At 45.1% G+C, this 27,988-nt stretch overlaps 1 protein-coding gene and 1 long non-coding RNA gene across 2 annotated transcripts; one reads left to right on the top strand and one right to left on the bottom strand.

Annotated features, from left to right (window-relative positions):
- Nucleotides 1–1,066: 1,066 nt before the first annotated feature.
- Nucleotides 1,067–15,837, bottom strand: LOC103104356 (uncharacterized). Its single transcript, XM_007495513.3, has 2 exons — nucleotides 3,069–15,837; nucleotides 1,067–1,250 (listed from the first exon to the last, which is right to left on the bottom strand). Exon 1 carries the CDS (start codon nucleotides 15,820–15,822, stop codon nucleotides 3,091–3,093), a length of 12,732 nt encoding a protein of 4,243 aa, XP_007495575.3. The 5' UTR covers nucleotides 15,823–15,837; the 3' UTR covers nucleotides 1,067–1,250; nucleotides 3,069–3,090.
- On the top strand, nucleotides 15,644–20,950 carry LOC130455147 (uncharacterized). Its single transcript, XR_008913076.1, has 2 exons — nucleotides 15,644–15,722; nucleotides 17,836–20,950. It is a non-coding gene; the product is annotated as an uncharacterized LOC130455147 (long non-coding RNA).
- Nucleotides 20,951–27,988: the final 7,038 nt, after the last annotated feature.

The raw sequence follows: 27,988 nt of genomic DNA, 5'->3' as shown, positions 1-27,988 counted from the left end.
TAGCTGCACTCTTTGTGGTGGCCCAAAACTGGAAAACGAGGGGATGCCCATCAATTGGGGAATGGCTGAACAAATTGTAGTATATGTTGGTGATGGAATACTATTGTGCTCAAAGGAATAATAAAGTGGAGGAATTCCATGGAGACTGGAACAACCTCCAGGAAGTGATGCAGAGTGAAAGGAGCAGAACCAGGAGAACATTGTACACAGAGACTGACACATTGTGGTATAATCGAACGTAATGGACTTCTCCATTGGTGGTGGTGTAATGTCCCTGAACAACTTGCAGGGATCCAGGAGAAAAAAACACCATTCATAAGCAAAGGATAAACTATGGGAGTGGAAACACCGAGAAAAAGCAACTGCCTGAATACAGCGGTTGAGGGGACATGACAGAGGAGAGACTCTAAATGAACACTCTAATGCAAATACTATCAACAAAGCAATGGGTTCAAATCAAGGAAACATCTAATGCCCAGTGGACTTACGCGTCGGCTATGGGGGGTGGGGGGGAGGAAAAGAAAATGATCTATGTCTTTAACGAATAATGCTTGGAAATGATCAAATAAAATATATTAAAAAAAATAATACTCATTGTATCTTTAGGGTGTTTTTTTGTTTCTTTTTAAGAACACGTTCCAGAGTATCTGAGAGTTCCTCAGGTCCTATATAACTGAAGCTCTGCTCCTAGACCACTTGAACAGACTGTCAACATGGAATCTAGGAATCCCAAACTTGTGGCCTGGTGGGATCTGAAGAACCCCAAGTTTCAGGACTAGCCCATAAGTTGGAAACCCCAAAGCTTGTTCCCTGAGGGTCCCCCACTCAGTCTGAAACTGCTAGACTGGTATTTCCTTCAGGGTGGATTCTCATGGGAAAAGGGAACAAGGATAAGCTTTGGGGTCTCCAACCTATGGGCTAGTCCTGAAACTTGGGGTTCATCAGATCCCACCAGGCCACAAGTTTGGGATTCCTGGATTCCATGTTGACAAGGCCATATCCTCCCATTTTCATTACATCTCCCTGGAAGTTTTATATTCACTTACATTCATACAAAAGGAACACGTTGGGTTCAAAAATATTTATTGAAGTAATCACTGAGAAGATTGACCCACTTCAAATCATGTGGACAGAAGAGGAAAAAGAATCCACATCCTTGAGATTACATCGTCTTTCAATTGCCAGTGAGGAAGAGAGAAAATCTTCTGGAGGTAGCTAACGGGGAGCAGGCACAATGGAGTTGTTAAGACCTTGTGGGGGGAGAAAGGAGAAACTTTAGAATTTGTTTTCTTAAAGCACAACAAAAAAAGAAAAGTCACTTTTTCAACCAGAAACTTCTGGAAAACCTAGTATTTAGATAGCCTATTAAAGGGGGAAATCTTTGCAGTCCATTACAAATAATATCCCATTTAAGCCTCCTGACAACTCTGGAAGGTAAATGCTACTATCACCTCACAAAAAGGGGGAAACTGAGGAAGGCAGAGCTTAGCGGCCGTGCCCAGGGTCACATGATGGGACAGTTGCTGAAGCCTCAGTTTCCTCCTATGGGAAATGGGAAGTGGCTGAGATGCCTCCTGCCCTCCATCAGCTGCAGCTTTCTGGGCTCTCTGGGAGGGACCAGCCGCTGAGCCCCCTCCCAACCACTGGGAGATGGACAAGGAGCGATGAGATCTGGAGATATGAGGAGGCTAGAGGGGCACACCGCACTGGGCTGCTTTTTGGTGGCTCCGTGAGTGTGGCATCACTTCCGAAGGAAGCGCCCTTGTCACCGAGACTCCCCTCCTGCCGCCTTCAGGGAGGCGGGCGCAGAGGAGCTGCCCCGGACGCCGACCCAACGGGGAGCACCTGTGGCCCTCTAGGCTCCCCTCCCACTGACCACCAGAATCAGCTTGGGCTGCTGGGCCTGGAGGACTGCTGCTCACGTGACCATAAGGAGGCCTTCCCCCCGTGACGTCACTCAGGCCTTTCTCCCCCTCCACTGGCTCCTCTGACTTGCTGCATCCTTACCTCGTCATGCATCTGTTCCCTCCCCCTCTCCTGTGCTCTCTTCCCCCTTCCAGAAGCTTGTTGTTCAGCTTTCCCGCTCCTAAGCTGTCCTTTTGCCCAGTTTTCAAAATGAAACAATAATGGGTGGAAACCCAAGCGCCAGACAGAACCGGCTTCAAATTCAACCTCAGACACCAGGCAACTTGCTTCGCCTGTCTGCCTCAGTTTCCTCAGCTTTAAAATGGGGCTAAGAGCACCTACTTTTCCTCAGGTTGTTGTGAGGATAGAACGTGGTAGTATTTGGGGGGCTCTGCACACAGTCAAGTGCAATATAGCTATTAACTCTAAATATTCACGTTTTATGACAGTGGGCTGTATTGTAGGGATTGCTCTGCTCTAGCGCACCTCTCTGGGGATACCCCAGAGGGCGGGGGCGGGGCTGTTCCCCTCCCCCTCTCCAGAGCCTGAGGACGTTCCTCACCTCCCCCTGCCCCCTGGCTGGTGTGGCAGGCACTCCATCTCTAAATGATTTGCCATCACTGTTCTATCATCTTTCTACGTCTAAAGTTTTTGCCCAGAAAAATCTTCTTGGTCAAATTTCTCTACTAAAGCAGATACGTGCGGAGTAACATTATGGGGAGACGGGGAGAAGACTAGGTCTGAGATTTCCTTTTGCTAAGGAAACTATCAAAGCAGTCTGGGCCCTGCCCTTCCAACAGCTTTAGAGGAAGGAAACTATCCGTAAAGCAAGTGCGTGTCAGAGTTGGATCTTGAACCCAGGGCTACTCTCTCCACTAAGCCGTGCTCCTCACTGCACCTTGAGATTTGCAAACACATTTTACCTAGTTCATCTCATTTTATTCTCACATCACACCGTTTATTTGCCTTCATCTGATACGTGAACGTATACCCAAATGTATTAAGTGACTGCCTGTGCTCACACAACTCGTGCAGAGGCAGGATTTGTACCCAGGCCTCCCCTGATTATAGTTAGCCCCTTGCCACCCCCTACACCAGTGGGTCCCTTTGTGTTTGCTGGGCAAACTTCAGAGGCGTCATACTAACTCACTGTACCGTATTACCTTATTTCTTTAGCTGGTGATGTTATTCTATACTGCCTTCAGAGTCATCTTCCTCTAGGTTGGTGACATTGATTTCAGTTGTGGCATCTTCTCTAGGGTCTGTGGGGCTTCCTGCATTGGGATTTCCAGGGAAGGAATCTGTGCCATTGGTCACAGATTCAGCTGGCCCACCGACTAGTAGAGTGAAGAAGGCTTTCATAGTGTTCTTATCTTCCCAAGTATTCTTGGCTTCTGATCCAACAGAAACAGAGTGATCTCTGGATTTAGAAGCACCAAGAACAAGGGCAATGGCATTCAATTCATCTTCAGGATTTCCCTCGATCCAAAGCTCATTATTATCATCAACACTATCTTCTGCGGGGTTAGTAACTCCTATGGTGATGTCTTCCTCCTCAGAGTTAGTCAAGTCAGCCACACTGAGTGTGTCTATCTCTTCCAAGATGTCATCATTTTGTATAAAGCCATTTACGTTAGCCATGACATTGGGGTCATCTTCCTCTGAAAGGATGCTTCCGTCAAACTCAATAATTTTCTCTCCTTCAAGGCCATCCACAATAAAATCAGAGACTTCCTTTGTTGAGTCTATGGCATCCTCATCTTCATCCTCATCATTCATCTCAAAAGCATTGTGGGAACTGGTGCGAATGCCCTCCGATACGTCGGGGATGTCTTCCTGTTCAGTGAGAGGAATGCCATCAGCAGAGAGCTTAGCGGGGCTAGTCGTGGTGGTGATCCCTTCTGCCGCATGGGTAGACGTTTCAATACCATATAGCCCGTTGACAAAGTCCGATGTAGGTATTTCCTTCAGAAGAGTGAGTTTGTCTGCCATAGAGCTGATGAAGTAGCCGAAAGTGGTCATGAGGTTGACAGCAGTGGTAATGAAATCACTCTCTGAACTTGAGTCTTCCGTTGTTGTAACATGGCCTGCTTCGGAAGTAATAGCTATTCGTATTTTAGGGGTCGTGTTATTGGCTGTGGAGGAAATGGTTGTGTCTGTCGTGTTTCTAGCAATGTCTGTTGTGGGAGTTGGGGAATAGACTTTCGGAGGTGAAAAATCTTCAGCTCCCAGCGCAGCAACACTCGTCACAGGGAGCTTTTTGGCAAGGGAAGGGCTTCCAGGTGAAGGAGCAATGATTTCGAACGACATCTCAGTGTTGCTGTCCTCTTGAGTGATAGATGGGTCACGTTCAGCATCTGTGGAATCAGCACTGGGGACAGTAGACTCTCTGGAAGCATCCAATGGGTGATCATGAAGGTGACTTGTCGTTTTAGTCATTGACTCTTCCAGGAGGCCAAAATGATCCATGGGAGCAGAATGATTGGTCACTGCATTTAAAAAATGGGATTTTGTCATTTGCAGATCAGCCAAAGAGCTGTCTTTTGCCAGGAGGGAATCTTGAGCTTTTACAGTAGTGATTTCATCTCCAAGAATGGTGATTGTGTTCATAGACAGTGTGGTATCCTTAGCAGTCCCCTTTCCAGGGATGGGAAAGCCATCTCCAGATCTGTTGCTTAAAGAAGTAAGCGTCGGCACTTTGGCCATCATTGGGCCAGTCTGCTCCATAGAAGGCATGTCACCTGGTAAATCTGAGTAAAACTGAGTTTTAGAGGCTTGATTTCCAAAGGAAATTATGTCTGCTCCAGGAACAGAAAAGGAGGTTGTAATGGGTAGGCTCTTCTGTGGACTGGCTGGCTGAGAAATCAATTTGGATAGGTCAGCAGTGATTTTACTTCCCTCAGAGGTAGAATCGGTGTCTTCTGTCTTGGGAAAAATAGAGTAGTCCTGAGAGGCTAATTTGTTGCCCTCTAGGATATTGCTACTTGTTATATAGGGTGGAAAATCGATGGTATATAGAGGATTTTCTTCTTCCTGAAGAACACTGTCCCCTTCTGTCGTGGCATCCTCTTCATCTCTTTGAAATACTACTTCTTGCTCATCAGATGCAATCTCCCCTAAAGGATTATCAGTGTCATAGCTAGTGGCTCTAATCATGAAGTCATTGTCTTCCCTCAAATTAATGGTAGCAGCTGCAGAGATAGCTCTCTTAAGAGCTGGGTACTTTTCACCAGAGGAGGCTGACTCAGTGGCTGGGGCTGCTTTTACTGCAGCAAGCACATCAGGGGCAGTATAGGCAGGGTTCCTGGACAAGAGAATAGAGTCAGCGGGAGGAAGTATAGATTCCAGCTGGAAGGCCTGAAGTTCATTTTGAGCATGTTTGACATTCCATTCTGGGGTAGGAACTTCAAGAACAGCTAGAAGCTTTTTAGAAACAGCAGGCCCTGATGCCTCTAACACAGTTCTATTGGCATCATCCAGTGAGATTTCCTCCAAAGGGAGATTTTCGTGGGTCCTACCAGCAATGGCATCTGTTAGTAAAGTGGGATCACCTAGGGACACAGGAGCGGTGGAGGCATCTTCAGATGTAATGTGTCCCGTGTAAAGGGTAGAGGCTGAAAACATAGATGTAGTGGTTTCTTTTTCAGATATGATGGCGTCCAATATATCTGCGTTTGTGACTGGATCGATGACTTCAATTTTATAGGAAATGTCCGCCCCTTTAGGGTTAATGAAGGAGGATGTCAGAGTAACATCATTTTCCAAATTGGCCTTTTCTGCCGCCCCATTTTCCTCCTTTTCTTCTGATGTGGCATTAGTTGCAGTGATTATAGAGTCTGCTCTGGGCCCAACAGTATTATAAGTAGACAATCCGGTGTCTCTTGGGATGGATGTTTCCTGGTTTTCAGGGGAGGCGATATTCTCCGACAGCCTAGTGCTCTCAGTCCTGAGGCTGCTTGGATCGGTTGTGGCGAAGGTGGAATCCCAATCGGAAGCAATGTATTTATCACCCTTGAGGGTGTCTGCTGTTGTCTCTGAGTGAGGCATGTTAGACTCAAAGGAAGTCATCTTAACTCCAGCCCTGCTACCCTTTTCAACAGTTGGGACTTCCTGAGTTGTTTTAGTTCCATTAGTGATGACATCATTCATAGTGATGGTCTCCATAGGAACTTGGACTTTGTCAACTAGAAGATTCTTAGCATAAAATTCATCCTCGGCATTTTTCTCCTTGAAGGTAATGGGATTACTGCAAGCTATGGGTTCAAGTCCATTTTTGTCCTTCAGGCAAGAATTCACAACTCTGTTAAGGTCAGATACATTTGCTTCAAGAATATAATTCTCCTCAGAATTAGATTTATCCCTTCCTCTGAGGCCGGTATCGTTTGAAAGGTTTTCTTCTGCCTGAATTACATTGTCTTCCGACACTATAGGACTGGCCTTGTTAGTAAAGCGGGTTATTTCATGTTCACCGTTTGTGTCGTCCTCTATAGAAGTTTCCTTTTGTTCAACTGCTGTCTCTGTTGCCTCTGAGGGTATAACTAAGTCATCCAGCACGGCCTCATTTCTTCCCTGTAGAGAAGCTGTGGCACTGTTGGCCTTGGCATCAAGAGTCAAGCTGGGATTTTCGTGAGTCAGTAAGGGCTTGTTGCCTAGGGACATGGTGACATCTGCTCTAGGAATGGGAGAATCACCATCTTGAACAGGAAGGGCACCAGTGGAAGTGATGTCCTCTGCAGCAGCCGTGTTTGCTGCGGTGACCACATCAGTTACCATTTCCATGTTTGTATCCATGGGCATCCTGTCAGCTTCAGGGGACATGAGCAGAGCTGAGGGAAGACTGCCAGCCTGGGAAGTGGATGTTCCCTTTCTATCAGGTTTGAAGTTATTTTTGACATATTGAGCTTCAGCTACCGTGACCTTGGGGTTTCTTTCTGGAGTAAACACATCAGTTGCGATATTCTTCATGTCAAAAACATCTTTATTTTTGATGGGGGCAGGTTCCCCAGCAGAGCCAAAGTTGTCCATTGTGAAAACCCTACTCTCTTCCATAGGGAACCCAGTGTTTGGGTCTAGAACCATTGCAAAATCAGTTCTTTTCTCACTTGGGTTAGATGTCTCTAGCAAAAAGGTGGTGGCATCATCTACAACTTTATTGACTTGCTCCACAGTGGTCGTTTTTTGAAAATCTGAAGACATTTTCTTACTTCCAGGGCTGGAATAAGCCATTGTCCCAGGAGCCACAGATTTCAATATGGCGGTATGAATCTCAGAGTCAGGTGGTTCATACTCAAGAGTAATGGTTTGGCTGCTTTCTGTGGAGTTTGTTTGTGTAGGATTGGCAGGAATTATTTTAGATGAGAAGTACAGACTGTCAGCCTTGTTGTAGGATGCATAAGTCCCCAGTTCAGATGGCACATTTGTGACTATAGGCATTTTTATAATGGGGCTTGCAGGGGCAATGGTGTAACCCTCAGTGACATAGGCAGAGGCATTGTTGTCCTGGACAAGGGTCATCAGATCCTTATTGGACGTATTTTCTTCTGCCAGAGAGACAACATCTCCCTCTGCTGAGCTATCTTTCTCTACAAAGAGAATTTCATTATACTCCTTAGAGGCAGATTCCTCTTTGGCAAGCTGATAACTAGAAGGATTGGTCCCATAGATGTATGGGAATTGTCTGGCAGAAGAGTGGGTAGAAATGGCAGGCCCTGATGCCTCTAACAAAGTTCTATTGGCATCATCCAATAAGGTTTTCTTCAAAGGGAGAGTTTCTTCGGTACTACCAACAATGGAATCAGAGTTAAGGATTAAAGGAACATCTGTTAGCAAAGCGGTATCACCTATGGACGCAAGAGTGGAATCTGCCCCGGAAACAGGGGAGTCATTTTCAGGGTTAATGTATCTAGCATGAAGATCAGTGGTCTTGGATACAGTTGGTGTGCTTCTCTTTGTAGGCAGAAAGTCCCTTGTAGCTGTCACTCTAATTGAAGGTTCAGTGTTTGCACCCTCATTGGAGCCAGCAGCTTCAAGAGTGGTGAAGAAAGTGACAGGAGCAGGAGCTGCTTCTTGCATCTTGTTTCTCTCAGTCCCAGAAACTTCACTGAAATCTTCTCCACGGGAAATTTGGACATCAAAAGAGTCTCTCTCTTTTAAGGCAAAAGTTTCTTTTCTGGTAGAAGCCAATACAGGGTCCCTGCTGGTTGCCATGAGGGTCTTGGCTCTCTTTGGAGCGTTGTGATCATCCTCCAGGGCATTTCTTTTCCTCTCTGGGTAAGAAATATCAGGAAGAAGGAAGGCAGTATCAGAGTCAGCCAGACCATCCTTTTCTAAAATCACAGTTTCTTCAAACTCAGAAGCAGCTGTTTCAGGTAGAGAGTTTGTTCCCTCAGCCCAGGAATATCCCTGTTGAGCCAGAAATCCATTTGGTTGAGGTGCAAAGTTTGAGTCTTCTTCAGAATCAATCAGATAATCTTGAGGTGCAAGATTGTCACTTTGGAGGATGGCATCACGTGAGAGAGAGGGGTTAATATCCACTACCTCTAGGGTGCTTTCATCACCTTCCACCCTGGGATGATGAGTTAGTTTAGGTTCAAATCTTGTGTCTTCCTCTCTAAGCAGTTCATATTTGGGCCCAAAGGCCTGAACTCTAGTGTCAGTATTTGGAAAGGTGATGGTGACTGCTTCAGTGGAGGCGGTTGGGCTATTGGGGTTGTTGGTAGAAGATGGATTTGCAGCTGTTATCTTCCTCCTTTTGGGGGGTATTCTAATGACATCACCTACTGAGGCCTCTTTTGCATGGTGAACTGTGTGAAGTTTATCTGATATCAGGGGGGGTAGATGAATATTTGATGGTTGACTACCATATCTTGTGGGCAGAGAAGGGTTCCCTTCAGAAATGGCCTGGTTGTCTCCGGCTTCAGTATATTCAGTGTTAAGAGAAAAGGCCCTGGCTGCATCGGGGACAGTGCCTACTCTTGTCCAGTCTGTGAGAATTTCTGTACCATCTTCCACAGAGGAAATGCTCTCAGCTGCTGGAATTCTGGTGGAAGTCACTGAAAGCATGTTGTTTTGGGGGTTGGCTATTTCCGTAACTGCTGTTCCATGCTCTTCTGCTTGGCTTTTGATACTAGTAGCAATGGCTGTGTTGGAGGCTCCTAACGTATGAGCCATAGATCTTGTGGCACCCTTGGAAGAGGCAGGTGTTTCATGCCTGGGCGTGGTGCTGATGACCCTGGGACTATCCATGGTAAAAGGGTCTGTGCCTCCCCAGGGAAGGACATAGCCAGTGTCGGGGTCATGATTCTTTATGTCTTCCGAGTCCCTGCTGACAGGTAGGAAGGGTCCCTCTTCAGCGTCTCCGCGTTTTGCCCTCACATAAGCCATTTCTCTGTCACCAGGGATTGCTTTCATCAGGGTTCTGGTGGTCCCGGTTTTAGAATTCGCCTTGTCAGTTGGGTTCTTAGGGTCGTTCGAGTCAATGTCAGCCCCTTCTCTCTTGAGGGCGGTGGCAGCACTCTCTCTCTCCACTGCCATTTTTATATCAGCAGGAATAAGAAGAGAATTTGTGGCACTCGTCTGAGTTCTAGTGACGTGATTGCCTGACACAAAGGCATTACCATATGGAGGGTTTCCTTCAGTTGGAATCGCAGTCTCTTCCTCTGCTATCCTGGCTACACCTGGGTGAGAAGACTCTTCTGTAGGCATGGTTTCATGGACTACCCGTTCAGAGTTGTCTCTTGGGCCATAGATGCTAGCTGGAACCTCTTTCACAGGCATAGAGATAGCAGACACTGTCGCAGGCGGAGAATGTTCAGAATTGGTGGGAGAGAACCCAAAAGTTGGGGAATCAGCTATAAAAAATATAGACTCTGGTGAGCGGGCCCAGTGGTTCTTCTGATATTCAAAGATCTGCCCTCTGGGGTCAGCAGTTTCATTTATGGTCTCAGCGTTTTCCACCGCAAGTTCCGATGCCTCAGATGCTACTAACATTGAAACTTCAGGCAGGGAGTCTTCTGTAAAGATGGCTGGGACATCTGGCAATGGAGAGAGAGTTTCAGATACCAGGAGAGGGGTATCTCCTGTGGACAGAGCAGTGTCTCCTCCATGAATGATAAAATCACCTTCAGCATTACTGTCTTTATCAGGGAAGATGGTGCCATCAACCACAGAGGATGTGGCTTTGGTGTCTTGTGTGATGGCACCTGTTGCCATGGGCTCAGTTGGGACTTTTTCTCTCTCATAGGGAAGGCCATCGATGACAGAGTTGGCAAAGGGAGTCATAGGATCTGTCCCAAACTGAGAGGGTGTCAGTTCAGGCCCAGCACTTCTGGCTTCATCTACTTGAGTTCTGGGCTCAACTGCTGTAGTTGCAGCAGCTGCTTGCAGTTCGGCAGAATTGGAAATAGCTGCTGTGTCTTCGTTCTTAGCTCGGAGCAACTTGTCTTTCCTGTCGGAGTCAGTGCTATTAATAACGTATGGCTTTGTATCTGTCATATTGAGCAGAGCATCTGGAACAGAAGAGTAACTTTTCACTCTTCGATTAGGAATTTCTGGAAGGAAGTGCACATCATTGGCAGCTTTAGCTACCATTTCTAGAGATGGAGTAAAACTTGGAGTTCCAGAAAAGACAGAATGCTCCGTGGTTCTAGGATTCACTTTCTTCCAGTTGGCAGGATCTTCTGGGAGATTTGTTTTGTCAGCTTCAGTGCCAGAATCATGTTCTCCAACAAAAATGGTTTGGTGGTTTTCACTAATGCCTGCATCACTTGGAATAGTAATAATCCTAGATGGAGAATTGGTAGCATGAGCTTCAAATCCACTTGGACTATATGTGAGTGCAGTCATGTCTGCAAGGGACAGGGTGTCATCTCCTTTGGGGGCCATCCAGGAACCTTCAGAAACAGAGCCATGGTCCTTAAGGATACTGTTGTCACGGAGTGACGTCATCCAGTCTACATCCTTTGTCACAGATATTGGCGATAGAGTAACATCATCTGCCTCTGCTATTGTGTGCTCTTTTATAGGAAGAAAGTCTTTTGATACAGTTGTCTTATCTTTCTCTACAGAAGGTTCCATCTTATACTCATTGACATCACCTATGTTTCTGATATCAGTTTTAGAGGTGGTAGTAGCAGATGTAGGGAGATTTCCGTCCAAGAGTGTGGTTGTGTCATCAGATAAAAGATTAGAGGTGCCATTCTCCACTGTGCTATCTCCTGGCATCATAATATTAGCTGGACTGGGGGCACCATGGCTGACTTGAAACTTACCCAAGGCAGAGTCAGCTGGTAGAAGGGTTTGTGCTTCAGCAGTGTGCCATTCGGGAGTAATAAGAGGACTATTAACCGGCACGATACTGATTGTCTCTGGCCATGCTGATTTTATAAGAAAAGGACCTTGAGCTTTCCCAGGCACAGAATGATACTTAAGGATCCTTGGTGCATTAGTGGTCATCAGTATGTCCTTGTCTCCCATGGAAGGAGAAGTGTTGAAACTTAAGCTGGCAGGGCCATCTTTGGGCTTGATGTTCTCAGTTGAAAGAATGGGCATCTCAGCCTCCATGGGAATGTCTACTTTTATAAATGGCACAGCAGATGTTTTAATCGAGCTTGGTATAAACTCGGTGGCATCATCAATGAAACCAACAGGGACAGGGTCAGTGGCAGAAGTCACTGGGTGAGTGCCCTTCTGTGAATTGGTTATTTCCCCCACAGTGCTAGTGTCTTCATCTTCTTGAGATTTAAAATGAGCTGCTTGGGTTGTAAGGTAAAGTTTATTATTAGAAAAGGATGGAGTACCCCTTGTAACCGAAATTGCTTCATCTTCAAGGCTGGTGGGATTTATAGCAGAGTCAATGCTATTGGGTATTAAGGGTAGTACATATACTGGGGAGAAGGAAGAGACAAAATTAGGACCAGTATCCTTGAAGACACTTCTTTTTCCCCCTAGATAAGAAATTTCAGGTTGAAAGGAAGTAGTATCAGCAACATCTACATTATCTTGTCCAAGAGTAATAATTTCTTTTAAAACAGGAGCAATTGTTTCAGGTAAAGATGTGGCATCATGTACAGAATAACCTACATGATCCTCAACTGCATTTAGGTTAGGTGGGTTTGCAAAGATGTCTGGGATGGGGCTGCTGCCATCTGCTTTAGGAAAAATGGGGTAATCCCGAGCAACCAAATCGTCAGAGACATCACTTGAAAGAGAACTACGTAAAATTGTGTCATCATTAGTGATGTACTCTTTTCCCTGGGGAAGATTAGCTCTCTCATTTTTAGTAGCTCTGTTTATATAGGGAACCACCTCATGTTTAAAGGTTTCACCATTTTTAGAATTTTCAGATTCCTTTCTAGTGTTATCGGTAACCGTGGCATGGTTTTTTCTAGAAGCAAGTGGAGCAGCTATTCTTTTGTTTGGCTCAAAGATAGGGTTTTTTTCATCATTCGTAAATTCAGACACATCCACCTGAGTGGAGCGGTCTTTATTCACAATGAAAGTTGTGTCAGGTTCATCATTGATGGGCTCAATTATTGACATGGTGGGAGCAACTGGAAAAGGAACAGTTTCTAATGGAAGCACATTGGGATCATTTTCAGTGCCTTGCCATTCTTGGATAGCAGCACCTTTGATCATTGCTGAGTTTTTAGCTGGAGGCTCTGAGAGTTGGCCAGTGCCATGAGGGAGGGGGTCTTCTTTTTCATGCAACATCTGAGATTTAGCAGAAAAAGCTTCAGGCTTAAGGATCAGAGAATTAGCTGTTAATAACATGGGCTGAGCAATGTCTTTATCCCCCACAGTATCACTGATGTAATTCATTGCAAGAGTTAGACCCTCAGTCTCTTTGGGAGGAGCATTCTCTGCCCGTAAAATATCAGGCTTTATGACTGAGTTCATTGCAACATCCGTAATCATAGACAAAGACTTTTGGGGCCAGAAGGGGGTGCTGATGACAGCAGCATTAATATTGTCATCAAGGTGGATAGTTTCCTGTTTTGAGGCTGGATCAAAACTTGTGTTTTCGAGAAGAGTAGAATCCTCTCGTCTAAGTCCTGACATGGAATTTAAAGTTGCCATTTTTTGGTCCTTGAAGATTATTTCCTCAGTTCCATCAGTGGTGACACCAGCCACGTTTCTAATAGCCATTGGCTTCAAGTCCATCATGCTGGATGTTAAAGGTACATTGAGATCACTAGCAGCCATTTCATACAGCAAAGGTGTGGGATCCACCTTAGTATCTAAATCCTGAGTTAAAGATGAATGCGAGCCCTCAGTGGTTGTAGCTATGCCTCCTAAAGGGGAAAAGGTGGTGCCATACTGTTTTGGGAAAACATAAAAGCCCCCGGGGTCAGAATGATCGGAATTAAGGGCCTCCGTATTGGATCCAAAGCTGAAAGTGTTTGGGATGACTTTTGGTCCAATGGCCTTTCCAGAACCGTGGTAGTACTCTTCATTTGGCTTCAAATTGTTCTCAGGAGCTGCGTCTTCTGTTGAGGCTTCCGTCTGATGGCGGGTTCTGCCACTGCCCGTGGATCTTGATGTCATCTCGGTGGAGGTGGGATTGTCTCTGAACAGGACTACAGGGCTCTTAATTTCGGATCCAGGTGTTTCTTTCACAAAGGGAACGCTGTCATCACTGACTGTCGAATATGCTTTTCCTGAAGGCGTAACAGACACGTCAGACATGGAGGGTGAAATCTGAGCTGTGGAGGTAGCTACATCAGGATCAGACTGAGTTGGGTTTGGTGCATGTTTTGTCCTGTCGACTAGGGGCTCAGCACTGTTGACTTGAGCCATAAAAGAGTTAGCTTTTGCAGCTATACGGTCATTGTCGTCCAAAACAAGGGTTATTAGCTTGGTATCATTTGGGATGTTTTCTTCTGCCAGAGTAATTTTGTCAGCCTTCATTACTGGGCCTGCTTTGGTCACACCATCGTCAGGGGCAGGGTCTCTCTCTGCAAAAGTCTTCCGCATCTTCAGGAGAGCATCGTCTGTGGGTTCAGTGTCTCCTGTAGGGGTAATGGTAGAACTTCTGGGGGTAACTCTACCAGAAGGGATCCATTGTCCTTTACCTATCGTGGCGTCATCTTCCATGGTGCTAATAGCATGAGATCCTTTCATGTTAGCTTCTTCTGCGGACGTAGCAATGGGATTGTTTAATGGAGGGTCTGCAGTGCCCACCCTGGAGACCAGGACATCTGGTGTGAGCACATTTGTCAAGCTTGGAGTTCTCATTGCAGGGATGATGGTTTGTATTTCAGGAAGAATGCTATCATTCTCAAAAGCTGTGTCATCTCCCCAACGTTGGACCTTGTGGACCATGACATTTTCCTCAGGAGCCTGGACATTTCCCCTCAGAACTGTACGGGCAACTCCTGTTGCAATAGCTTTCTTTTCAGGAAAAATTATTTCAGACTTAGACTTAGTGGGAATAGTTTGCTGAATGGGGGGCCCAGAATCCTTTGGAGGTCCGAGACCATTTCTTTCAGAAGTAACCCTATCTCCCGTGGACAGGACATTTTCAGCTGCTTTGGCAAAAGCTAAATGCTCCGTATGGCTCGCGACAGGGATACTGAATTTTCTTACAGGCATTCTAGAAAAAAATGTCATAGCATCATCGCCTATGGGGTAAGTGGCAGCATCTTCCGCGTCGGCACTCCTTGTTAGAACAGCAACATCTCCAGGGATTTCCCTCAGTGTAGAGAAAGGAATGGCATCCTGCATAGGCATGGCAACGTCACTGACACCAATCGGGGCTTCAGTCCCGGGGAGCATTCCTTCGGCAAAGATCCCGGTGTCCTCCTCGGCTGTACCATCTGCCCTTGGGACCGCAGGCTCATCTGCAGCTACGAGATAGGCTTCCTCCCACTCGGGGCCATCAAGCACAATAACATCGCCTTCCTCCAGGAGTTCCAGGGCCTGCATGAAAGCTGTGCCGTCTTCCTCCAGGAGGTCTGCGCCGTCCATTACTATCTCAGCTTCTCCCTCGCCGGAAGCAGGGCTGGCTAAAACCATGCTGGCTCCGTCTCTTTCTTCCTCGGAAGGGCCAGTGTCCGGGAAGTCGCTGCCATCTGCCAGAGCAGAGTCTTCGGACGAGTCATTCTCCGGGTCCTCGGGGTCTGGGAAATCAGCGGCAACCCGCTGGGCCGCGGCACCGGCTTTCTCCTCCCAGGGAGCAGCATCGGCCGCTGCCCTGCTCCCTCCTGCACCAGCGACCTCGGTTCCCCCGAGTACGGCGAAGTCGCCTGCGCCCTCTTCGTGGCGCTTCGGTCCAGGAGCTTCGTTGTCGGCATTCCCTGGAAAGGAGCCAGGCGTGCCGGGACCAGGCTCCGTAACCGACTCTGCAGGGTCTGGGATGGATGGGGGATGGCCCCGTGGAGGCGGGTGTCCGGGCCTCCGGGAGGCGTCTGTGCCGCCCCTGGCTAGGAGATCTTGGCCCCTGGACGGAGGGCTCGGGCCCCGGGCGTCTTTGTCAGGAGGCTCGTGACCGGATGCCGAGGGAAGAGCTAGTGGCCTTATGGTAGCTTCGGCAGCACCGCTTGGGGCAGCGGCTTGCTCCTGGTTCCTTTCAGCTGCGGCGGGCCTCGGCCGCCCTGAGAGAATCCGGAAGGATGAGGAAGAGTTTTCAGCACCCGGCACGAACCAAGACCGGCTGGGTCCTTCCGGCGCAGGCAGGGAGCGGCCAGTTGTTCTGGAGGTTGGAAAGGGGAGACCCATTGCCCGAGAGTCCGCCGGAGAGCCGAATGCCGCCCTGGAGCGTGGCCCCGAGTCGCTCGCATAGGAAGCTCGGGCAGAGGGCTGTCTTCTGCCGGAGACCGGTAAGGAGGAGCGAGTTCTGAGTAACCGAAAAAGCCTGGGGCTTACCCTGGACACGGGCAGGGAGCTTCCCACCCGGCCGTCCTCCCGGGGCTGGGCCATCCCCGACACAAGTGAGGAAGCGTTTTGTGGGCCCTCAGTCCGGGGAGAGTCGTGAGAGCTTCCCTCGCCGGGGCCAGATGGCCCTCCTGGAGACAAAGAGCCCCTAGAGGCAACCCAGAGAGGGAAGCTGTGGGTTGGCCCCGCAGAAAACCGAGCCCGTCTCCTCGCCCCCTTGAAGGGGCGCCAGTCGCGGGCTGCCGCCCCAGCGACCGAAGAGCTCCCATGGCTGGCCTGGCTACGTGAAGTCAGCTTGGCTGGTGAAGGCGACGCAGGCGAGTCGGAAGGCAGAAACTCCCCTGGCTCGCGGGCCGTGTCCTCACTTACGCTGCACTGTAGGGAGGGAAGGGGAGTGCTTTCGTGATGGGCCCCCGAGAAGCCCCCGAGCAACCTGGCGGCAGCCACAGAGGCCAGGCTCGCTCTTGTAGCGTGGCAGAGTGCGCCCCGAAAGCCTCCACGCGAAATGTCAGTGAGAAAGCCGGGGGAAAGCGGACCCGGCAACACTGAATTCATAGCAAAGGTGTGGATCTCAAATCTGGATCCGGCTGGTGTCCGCACACGCACACACGTGCACACGCACAATGCACACATGCACACACGCATGCACACGCACGACGCACACATGCACACACATGCACACGCAGAATGCACACGTGCACGCACATACACAACACACGCACGCAACACACGCACACACGCGCACACGCACAATGCACACACGTGCACACGCACGCACACGCACGCACAATGCACACACATGCATGCACATGCACAACGCACACATACACACATGCACACGCAGAATGCACACGCAACACATGCACACACGTGCATACATGCACACACATACACAACACATGTGCATGCGCACACACAATGCACACGCACACACGCACGCACACACATTCACAAAGGCTTTTTTTGGTGAATTGCACAATTCTCTTGGAACCTCTCACTTGCAAACCAAATAAACAGTGAAGGTGCCCTCCCCTCTCCTTTTTGTGCTCCTTTGCCATAAAGCTCGGTGATATTTAGTCTCATGCCAGAGATCCACTTAAAGGAAGCTAAAGGCCAGAAGAGAGCAGCCCAGGCTCACAGGGATACCCTCTAGTGTGGAGTTGTGCACACACGTTGGCCTGGAGATTCTGCTCCCTGATCTCTGCCCCGCGAGATCACGGTTAAACTGTCCCCCCACACATCCAAACGTTCATAGCAGAATTGTGTGTGCTAGCAAGAGTTGCCCGGGAATGGCCCAGCCAATTGCGGTGCCCGGATGTTCTGGGAGTGCGTACGGGGGCCAACACAGAGACGCAGAAAGACTTGGGAAGGAAGTGGAGCCCCAAACACGTACATCAGCAATGACTACTGTCCGGTGACGACTACATTCTAAATGGGGAGAAACCCAGCCCGAGACAGCCAGGGGTGAGCACTGCAAAATTACAAGTGTAAGCTTGGCCCCAAAGAAGAAATCTGAGAAGATGGGGCCCCTCCACTCTTGCCGCTGTGCAGGGACCACCGTATATTTTCAGACCTTCTTGATGCATTGCTCAAATTTACGGAAGTTTCCCCTTTCTTACTTTCTTCCTATTATTCGATTTTCTCCTGATTCTCTGGGAGGGACTAGGAGGAGACACACTGGGAGAAATGTTGGTGATGTAAAAATGAAAGCTCGGTACAGTTTGTCTTTTTTTTTTCTTAATGAGCATTTTCTTTAGCAAAATTTGCCTTTGGGAGAGAAGTCTGAGTTGGTAATCTAATTCTTTTTGTTGCTGTTTTTCTGAATTGAAACAGTACAAGTTCCTGAGAGCCACCTTCATTCCCCCTTTGTTAACAACTTAAGAAAAGTGCTATTTAAAAGCTCTGAAACTTACCAAGAAACAGTCAGCAAAGGCTAAAATAGCCGTGGTCAGGACTTGAACCCGCATCTTGGGCCTGCTACTAAAGATGCAAGAGAGCCCCATTGTTATGAAAAGAAAATAAATGAGTAACCTTGTATTATGTTCCTTTCTGTTTCAGCCTTATGGTCTCAAAAAGTATCCTAAGAATGATCTGGAGGTATAATGACCCTGAATGAAAACATTCATGTAAAGGCAAAAGAACTCCCCAGTGCTTCGCAGTCCCCCAGCAAGAAGGAACAGCAACACTACTAGCAGGCACAATTTAGTCAGTCCTAGCAGATTGGGCCCGATTGTTCCAGAAATCAGACTTAAAGCCTCTGAGGCTATCCATGGGCCCCTCTCATTTTACAGATGAGGAACCTGGGGCCCGGAAAAGTCACGAGGCCTACACCAATGTGGTACAGAGGATTATACAGGATAATAAGTGGCAGTGGGGAGAAACTTTGCTGGGAGGACTAAAGTCTCCAGCTGCTCTCCCCTTTGGGCCACATGGGATAGAGAGCACTAAGCTTGGACTCAGACAGACATTTTCCTGAATTCAAATCGGCCTCAGACAGTAGCTGGGTGACCCTGGACCAGTCACTTAACTTGGCCTCCGTTTCCTCCTCTGTAAAATTACCTGGAGAAGGAAATGGCAAATCCCATCAGCATCTTTGCCTAGAGAACCCTAACTGGAGCCCCGCCTGGAAAGGCTGAATAAGCACAGCAAGTGCCTCCTCAGCCGTAGTTGTGGTCTGTGACAGAGCACAAACTTCAGGCTGAGGTGGCCCGGAGAGCAGATCTCCTACAGCCTAAGTAAGCCCCACAAGGCTTCCCGGAAAGGGGGGAGCGAAGCATTGCAAGAAAGCATGTCTGTACCGGGCAGGGGCTCTTCCGCGGACGGACACCGCTGCGCCGCTCTTCAGTCAGCCTCTCTGGTCGCTGGCTGGGAGGTGCGAGGATGGAATCGGGCTGGGCACGGCGGAATCTAATAAAGAAACTCCGACTCCCCGTTCTCCCCCCTCCTTTCCTCCCATTGGGACACACAGAGAGACTCTTCACGTGGACCTGGAGAGGAATGCGGGCTGCCCGGTGCATCACCGCCACCCGTTATCTTATCTGGGGCTTGGAAGCCGCGCCAATCCTGTTGAAGGCTTAGGACGCCCGCCAGACTCTCCCGCCTCCCGTCTGACCTGGGGGAACAAAGGGCTTTCCAAGTCAGCCATTGCCGCCCCGCCCGCACCGCAATGTTTCTCAGGCCCACATCCGGGCAAAAGCGGCGGCTTTCTCTCCCCCGCACTAATTGTTGTCCTTCGGGCACGACCCAAGAAGCATCCCGACCCGTGGACACCCCCCATCCCGTAGAAGCGGCTACCGGTGCCCGGCTCTGGGGCTCTGGCTCCACAAAGAGCCTCGCGTGATTCACGCAGACACGCGCGCAGCACACGCGCAGAGAGGGCCAGCCCGGGAACCCGAAAGACCTGGGCTTGGGCCGCCGCTGGCCGCGTGGTCCGTGGCGCCCTCCAAGACTTCCAGCGCGGAGCGGCCAACTCCGCAGGGCTCCTGATGCGCTTGTGGGTACAGATCGCACTCGCGCACGCATACACAGAACAGACGCCTTCCTCACACGTTGTACACGCGCAGAAGGCCCGGCGCGTGGGCCACTTGCCCCCAGCCCAGTGTGCTGACTCGATGGGCCGCTTTCTGTGTGGAGTCTTCGGGCCTTGCTCTAGCCCTTTTGTGGGATTTAACAAAATCTGCAACCCGCGAAAGGAAACGTCCACTTTTTAAGCCGTGTCTCCTCTTGGGAATGTTGGTGACGCGCCCGTCCGAATCTGCAGTTGAATGGGGGGCTTCTGGGGGAGTTTCCCAGGTGCCTCGGGTAGGCACCGGCCCCCAGTGGCCCGGGCTCTTGCCTGGGAAGGTTGGTCTTTCAGAGAAAGAGGACATGGGAACAGGTGCCAACTCCCACAGAAGGCCGTCTAGAGAACTCAGTCCAGGCAGCCAGAATTCTGGTGCTAAAAACGTGTCCTTGTATGAGAGTCGCCTTCGCCAAGAGAGGGGCGCCCGTAGTTGAGCAATTAAGTTGTCACTGCAGTAGTCAGAATGCCATTTCCATGACATTAAATATCACTCTTCAACAGAATTGAAGTAGTTGTTGGAAAACAGTAGATACGTAAGCGTTAGGCCGTCCCTTGGACCAGAGGCGAGCCTTTCATGCCCAGGAAGCCGCCGTGCCCAGACTCAGAATCCCGCCTGACGCCAGTTCAGCTTTGGGAGGTTGAGGAAAGCCAAGAGTTTTCTGCAAATGGTTTCCAAACGTGAACTACAATCAGAGCTTTACCGTGTGGCTTGGTGACATTCATGGGGGGGGGGGGGGTGAGAGTGTAACAAAGTCCTGATTCACCCAACATTGAAGGAGAATACCTAGCACGATTATTTTGAGGGCATCCTCCCCCCCCCCCCCCCCCCAGAATAACCTTACAAATGAATACATCTTGCTGGAATCCCTCCCCTGGGATTTGTGGGCAGGCTATAGAAGGAATGATCAATGCGGTTTCATTTAGCAAAAGATTCAATACATCATTGAAGTACGACGATTGCTTTTAGCTTACTATTCGTGTCTTCATGGAAAGTACTTCTGCAAAAAGTGGCACCTCCTCTACAATGTTTACATTTTAGTGGGGGAGCGATGAGGCACAGATACAAACAGATACAGTACAAACAAGGCTAGTCAGAATACGGGAAGCTGGTGAGGAACGCTGAGGACTAGAACGAGGTGAAGCTCTGTCGGATTCGTTTTGCCATCCGGCTTAGAGAGAGATGAAAGAAGAGAGAGGGTCATTTCTCTACATTAATAGATTACAAATAATGGGATGGGAGAAGGTGGAGGTGCTCTATTCTTACTATTTTGCTTCTGTTTTCTATGATAATGAGAATGTTCTTTGGACTGAGGATGGCAGAACACAAATGACTAATAGGGAATTAATATCCAAGAAAGGTATAGAGAGTGCCTAGACCCCCTCTATGAGTTTATGCCACTTGGTTCTCATTAGTTGCACTTGTTTTAATTAATAGAATTTATCCATATGTGTCCCAGCCCTTATTCTCTCTCCCTACACCACAGAAGGTATTATCCAGAAGACAGAGATATTTGTACAAATTATGTCTTTCATGTTTCCATTGAATAGTTTCTCTCTGGTAGTAATATTCACAATTTATTCTTTAAGTATTAAATCTGTAGCGGTCCAAGATGTTCTCTTCATTCTATTAATTTCATTGTTCATTATCCTATATTTCTCTTTTCAATTTTTTTGAAAAAAAATTAGCCTGAGGGAATTCCAGGGACAGAGTCAAGATGGAGGAGTCAACCAGAGCAGCTCCTTGTCATCATGAGAATCCTCTCTGATCACGATTAGAATATCTACAAATACATAGAGAGGCATGAAAAATCATTATAGAGAGGGGAGGACAAGGGTGATGAAGGCAAGGCTTAAAATTTACTCTCATCGAAAAGGGCTCAGAGAGAGAAAAACAAGTTTACTCAGTGGGGTATAGAATTTTATCTCACCCCACAGAGAAGTAGAAAGGGAAAAGGACAAGAGAAGCGGTGAGTGAATTGGAGGGAGGAGGAAGTGGTGGGATGACAAAAAAACAAAATACTGGTGAGGAGGAACAGAGAGAAAGGGAATAGAGCAGGATTTACAGGGGATAATAAGATGGAGGGCAACACAATAGTTAGTAATCAGAACGATGAATGGGAATGGGATGAACTCACTCATAAAATGGAAGTGGATAGCATAAAAAACCAGGATTAAAAACCAGAATCCTACTATATGTTGTTTACAAGAAACACGTTTGAGTCAGAGTGACACATACAGATTCAAGGTAAAAGGCTGGAGCAGAATATATTATGCATTATCAAAAGTAAAAAAAAAAAAAGCAGAAGTAGCAATTATGACACCAGACAAAACCAAAGTAGAAATTGATCTGATTAAAAGAGATGAGGTAGGAAATTACATTTTGTTAAAGGGTACTACAAACAATGAAGTGGTATCAATACTAAACATTTATGCACCAAATGACATAGCATCTAGATTTCTAAAGTAGAAATTAAAGGAGCTTAAGGAGGAAACAGATAGTAAGACCTTACTAGTGGGGGATTCCAACCTTCCCCTTTCAGAACCAAATAAATTGAACCAAAAAATAAATAAGAAAGAAGTAAGGAAAGTAAATGAAATATTAGAAACATTAGAGTTAATAAATATCTGGAGAAAACTGAACAAGTATAAAAAGGAATATACCTTCTCAACAGTACATGGTACATATACTAAGATCGACAATGTACTAGAGCACAGAAATATTGCAAACAAATGCAGAAAAGCAGAAATAATAAATGCAACTTTTTCAGATCATAATGCCTTAAAAAATTGTCAAGGGTCCATGGAAAGGCAATTTTAAAATTAATTGGAAACTGATCTAATTCTTCAAAACTGTTGGGTCAAAAAAGAAATCATAGAAATAATAATAGACTTCATTAAAGAGAATGACAATGATAAGACGACATATAAAAATCTATGCGATACAGCCAAAATAGTATTCAGGGGAAAATTTATATCTCTGAGTGCCTATATCAACAAAATAGAGAGGGAGGAGATGAATGAATTGGACTTACAACTTAAAAAAATTAGAAAAAGGACAAATTAAAAATCCCCAGGTAAAAACTAAATTGGAAATCCTGAACATTAAAGGAGAAATTAATAAAAGTAAAAGTAAAAGAACTATTGAACTAATAAATAAGACTAGGAACTGGTACTTTGAAAAAACAAATAAAATAGATAAAGTACTGCTTAATCTAATAAAAAAGAGAATCAAATTAACAGTATCAAAGATGAAAAGGGTGATCTTACTTCTAATGAAGAAGAAATAAAGATATTTTGCCCAATTATGTGGCAATAAATATGACAATCTAGGTAAAATGGGTGAATATTTACAAAAATATAAATTGCCTACATTAACAAAAGAAAAATAGAATACTCAAACAATCCCATCTCAGAAAAAGAAATTAAATAAGCCATCAATGAACTTCTTTAAAAAAATCCCCAGGGCCACATGGATTCACAAGTGAATTATATCAAACATTTAAAGAACAACTAATCTCAATACCATACAAATTATTTGACAAAATAACCAAAAAAGGAGTTCTACTGAATTCCTTTTATGACACAAATATGGTACTGATTCCAAAGCCAGGCAGACCAAAAACAGAGAAAGAAAACTACAGACCAATCTCCTTAATGAACATAGATGCAAAAATCTTAAATAAAACACCAGCAAAAAGACTCCAGCAAGTCATCACAAGGATTATTCACTATGATCAGGTAGGATTCATACCAGGAATGCAAGGATGGTTCAATATCAGGAAAATCATCCACATAATTGATTATATCAATAATCAAACCAACAGAAATCACATGATTATCTCAATAAATACAGAAAATGCCTTTGACAAAATACAACACTCATTCCTATTGAAAACACTAGAAAGTATAGAAATAGAAGGACCCTTCCTCAAAATAATAAACAGTATCATATATATTTTAACTCATCAGCAAGTATCATCCGCAATGGAGACAAGTTAGAAGCCTTCTCAACAAGATCAGGAGTGAAACAAGGATGCCCATTATCACCTCTATTATTTAATATTGTACTAGAAACACTAGTAATGGCAATTAGAGAAGAAAAAGAAATTGAAGGGATTAAAGTAGACTGAAGAAACTGAACTATCACTCTTTGCAGATGATATGATGGTCTACTTAAGTAATCCTAGAAAATCAAGTAAAAATGCTAGTGGAAATAATTAACAACTTTAGTAAAGTTGCAGGGTACAAGATAAACCCACATAAATCATCAGCATTTCTATATATTTCTAACTCAAGCAGCAGGAGTTAGAAAGAGAAACTCCATTTAAAATCACTGCAGACAATATAAAATATTTAGGAAATCTATCTGCCAAGGCAAACACAGGAATTATATGAATACAAATATAAAACACTTCACATAATTAAAACTGGATCTAAATAACTGGAAAAACATTAATTGTTCACAAGATGAGCTAATATTATAAAAATGACAATTCTACTTGAATTGATGTACTTATTGAGGGCTATATCAAACTATTGAAAAACTTTTTTATAGAAGTAGAAAAAATTATAAAGTTCTTCTGGAAGAACAAAAAAATTAAGAATTTCAAGGAAAATAATGAAAAAAATGTGAAGGATGGGGGCCTAGCAGTACCAGATCTTAAACTATACTATAAAGCAGTGATTATCAAAACAATCCTGTCCTGGCCAAGAGACAGAAGGGTAGATCAGTGGAATAAACTAGGGGTCAATGACCTCAGAAAGTGAGTGCTTGATAAACCCAAAGATCCCAGCTTTGGGGACAAGAACTCACTATTTGACAAAAATTGTTGGGAAAATTGGAAAACAGTATGGGAGACATTAGGTTTAGATCAGCATCTCACACCCTATACCAAAATAAATTCAAAATGGGTGACTTACTTAAATATAAAGAAGGAAACTATATGTAAATTAGGTGACCTCCAGGAATTGATACAGAGGAAAAGAAGCAGAACCAGAAGAACGTTGTATGCAGAGACAGATACACTATGACACAATCAAAAGTAAAGAACTTCTCTACTAGCAGCAATGTAGTAATCCAGGACAAGTCAGAGGGACTTATGAGAAAGAACACTATCCATATCCAGAGAAAGAACTGTGGGAGCAGAAACACAGAAGGAAACATATGATTTATCACATGGTTCGATGGGGGTATTATTGGGGGTTTGATGTTAAAAGATTGCTCTACTGCAAATATGACTAACATGGGAATAGATTTTGAATACATGTAAAACCCAGTGGAATTGCTTGTCATCTTAGGGAGGGGGAAAGAAAGAGGGATGGGAAAAATCATGAATCATGCAACCGTAGAAAAATATTCTAAATAAATAAATTAATTTAAAAAGATTAGCCTGCTCATCACTTCTTACCACATAGTCCTATTCCATTACAATCATTCATCACAATTTTTTTAGCTATTCCCCAATTGATGAGCATTCCGTCAATTTCTAATTCTTTGTCACCACAAAGCAAGTTGTCATAAATATTTTGGAACATGTGAATTCTTTGCTTTTTCCCTGATCTTCTTGGGAAAGACCCAACAATGATATTAAAGTATAAATTTCGGAGTGTAATTCCAATCATTCTCCCAAAATGACTGAATCAGGTCACCGCTTCACCAACAGTATATTAGTTTCCCCATATTTCCATGTCAGCACCAACATTTGCCCTTTTGTCATTTTAGTGAGTCTGATAGATTTGAGATATCTCAGAATTGTTTTTGTTTGCTTTTCTTTATTCAGCAGTGACTTGAGTCTTTTCTTTTTTAGATTCCTACATATGACTTTCATTTTTTCATCTGAAAATTATCTATTTAATCTTTTGGTCATTTATTAATTGGGGGATGGTTCTTATAAATTTGACAGAGAACTCTATATATTTTAGAAATGAGATGTATATTTGAGAGGCCATCCATAGATTTTCTCTCCAATTTTCTGTTTTCTAATATTGGCAGCTTTTGTTTTGTTTGTACAAAATTTTTTCAATGTAATGTATTCAAAACGATCCATTTTACATTTTGCAATGCTGTCCATTTCTTGTTGACTCATAAATTCCTCTCCTTTCCATAAATCTGATCCCTGTTCTTCTAATTTACTTTTGAGATCTCTTTTTATGTCTGGATTACGTATCCATTTTGATCTTAGTGAATGGTGTAGGATACTGGTTTATATCTAGTGTCTGCCAAACTAACTTCTAGTTCTTATTGTTATAAAGCTGTGATTTCTTATCCCCAAAACATGGGTCTATACTAGAAAGTCACTATAATCTTGTATTGCTGCTTGTTGTTTATCTGTTCTGTTCCACTGATATGTGTTTCTATTTCTTAGCCAAATACCAGATATTTTTGATAATTAAATTGCTTTATAATACAATTTATACCTGTTAAGTTATTCTTGGTTATAAGTTTTTAATCTCTTGCCTTTTTAAAAATTATATTCCAAAAATGTCCTCATACATAAGAGAAGTTTCTAGCTCTTCTGTCATCTTTACTGTGATTCCTGGATATATGAATTCTTTTTTTCTGGATGCTTACAGCATTTTTTTTGGTCTCATGTAGAAACTCTGGATTTGGGCTGTGATGTTCCTGAGAATTTTATATTGTGGTTTCTCCCAGGAAGTGATTGGGTCAGGCTTTTTCCTCTTTATTTGGACTTTGCAGTTTTCTTTTATTATTTTTTATTGAAATATAGCATCTAGACTTTTAAAAAGTTGTATTCAGGGGGTCCAATGATTTTTAAATGATCTCTTCTTAATCTGTTTTCTAGGTCAATTATAGTTGATATTAGAGAATTGCTTTTGTCCTAGTATATTTAGATATCTCATCTAGTCATTAATTTTTGGTTGGTTGATTCTAATTTTCAGTTCCTTGGTGAAGTTTTACTACTTTCTATTCTAACCTATTTATTGTCCTTGTAATTCTTTGCTCCAGGGCTTTTATTTCTTGCTTAATTTCTACTATGTATTCATGTAGTTAGTTCTTGTAGAGAATGCCCTTTTTCAGTTTCTGCTTGAAGTTCTTATGGTGTTTTTCTCTCCCAAGTTGGATCTTGGGGCATCTTTGGATCTAGAATAATTCTTTATAGTGGTAGAATTTTCTTTTGTTTATTCTTAATCTTTTTCTTTAGTTCTAGTTCCCAGACTGAGCTTTTTGCCAGGAAAATATGTTATTTCCTGTTACTCTTTTAGATGGAGTTGTTGACCATGCTTGATCTTGAATGCATTACCTGAGTTCCTACACTGATCTCTACCTGTGGCATTAGGACCTCTTGGGTCTCTGAGGTTCATAGCCCTGGGTCTTCAGAGCCCTCTATGAAATTTAAGGATAGAGAACTAGATGCCTCAGAGTTCTGGAATTTCCTGATCTGAGTATTACCACATTGGCATTGGTCTCTGCCACTCCTGTTATCTTCTCTTTTTTTGAAAATTTTATTTAATTAGTCAATTTAAAATATTTTTCCTTGGTTATAAGAGTCACGGTCTTTCCCTCCCCTCCATCAACCCCTCCCGAAGCCTATGTGTAATTCCACTGGGTTTTACATGTGTCCTTGATCAAAAACTATTTCCATGTTGTTGATGTTTGCACTGGGGTGATCATTTAGAGGCTACATCCCCAATAATATCCCAATCGACCCAGGTGATTAAGCAGTTGTTTTTCTTCTGTGTATCTACTGTTTCAGTCTCGGTGTACGATGTTCTCCTGGTTCTGCTCCTCTCTCTCTGCATCACTTCCTGGAGGTTGTTCCAGTCTCCATGGAATTCCTCCACTTTATTATTCCTTTGAGCACAATAGTATTCCATCACCAACATACACCACAATTTGCTCAGCCATTCCCCAATTGATGGGCATCCCCTCATTTTCCAGTTTTTGGCCACCACAAAGAGCGCAGCTATGAATATTCTTGTACAAGTCTTTTTCCTTATGATCGCTTTGGGGTACAAACCCAGCAGTGCTATGGCTGGATCAGAGGGCAGACAGTCTCTTATCACCCTTTGGGCATAGTTCCAAATTGCATTCCATAATGGTTGGATCAATTCACCACTTCCCCCCCCCCCCCCCCCCCCCGCAGTGCATTCGTGTACCGACTTTGCCACATCCCCTCCAGCATTCATTACTTTCCTTTGCTGTCATATTAACCAATCTATTAGGTGTGAGGTGGTATCTCTATGGCGACACAGCAAGGCACTGTGGAGTGCTCAGGGCGTGTTGGAGCACAAAAGACAACACGGCCATCCAATGCAGCTGAGGAAGTCTCCAGGTGTAACGACTTTTCGTGCCACTGGACCCAGGCTTCCAACGCCAAGAGAGTGGGACTGTCTCTGTGCACACTCATCTATCATAGATGAAAACGCACAAAGACAATCGTCATCCTCGGTTACCGAGAGACTACTACTACTACTATGGATTCCTTTATTGATGTTGCCTTTTTCTAGTCTTTTGATAGATTTTCCTCAACTTACAACTTCCTCAACTACAAAAGTAGGGTTTTTTTTTTATTCTAAATCTATTCATCTTTCCCCCCTTCTTTAGGGGGGAAGAAACTGTACCAGGTAATCATATTTTAAAAAAATAATCTGTTTTATTTTAGTTTGTATTGAGAACTCTGAGTTCTG

This window comes from Monodelphis domestica, chromosome 6 (assembly GCF_027887165.1).
Source record: "Monodelphis domestica isolate mMonDom1 chromosome 6, mMonDom1.pri, whole genome shotgun sequence".
NCBI classification, from domain to species: domain Eukaryota; kingdom Metazoa; phylum Chordata; class Mammalia; order Didelphimorphia; family Didelphidae; genus Monodelphis; species Monodelphis domestica.
The sequence above is the reverse complement of the archived record's forward strand: the minus strand, read 5'-3'. Positions and strand labels throughout refer to the sequence as shown.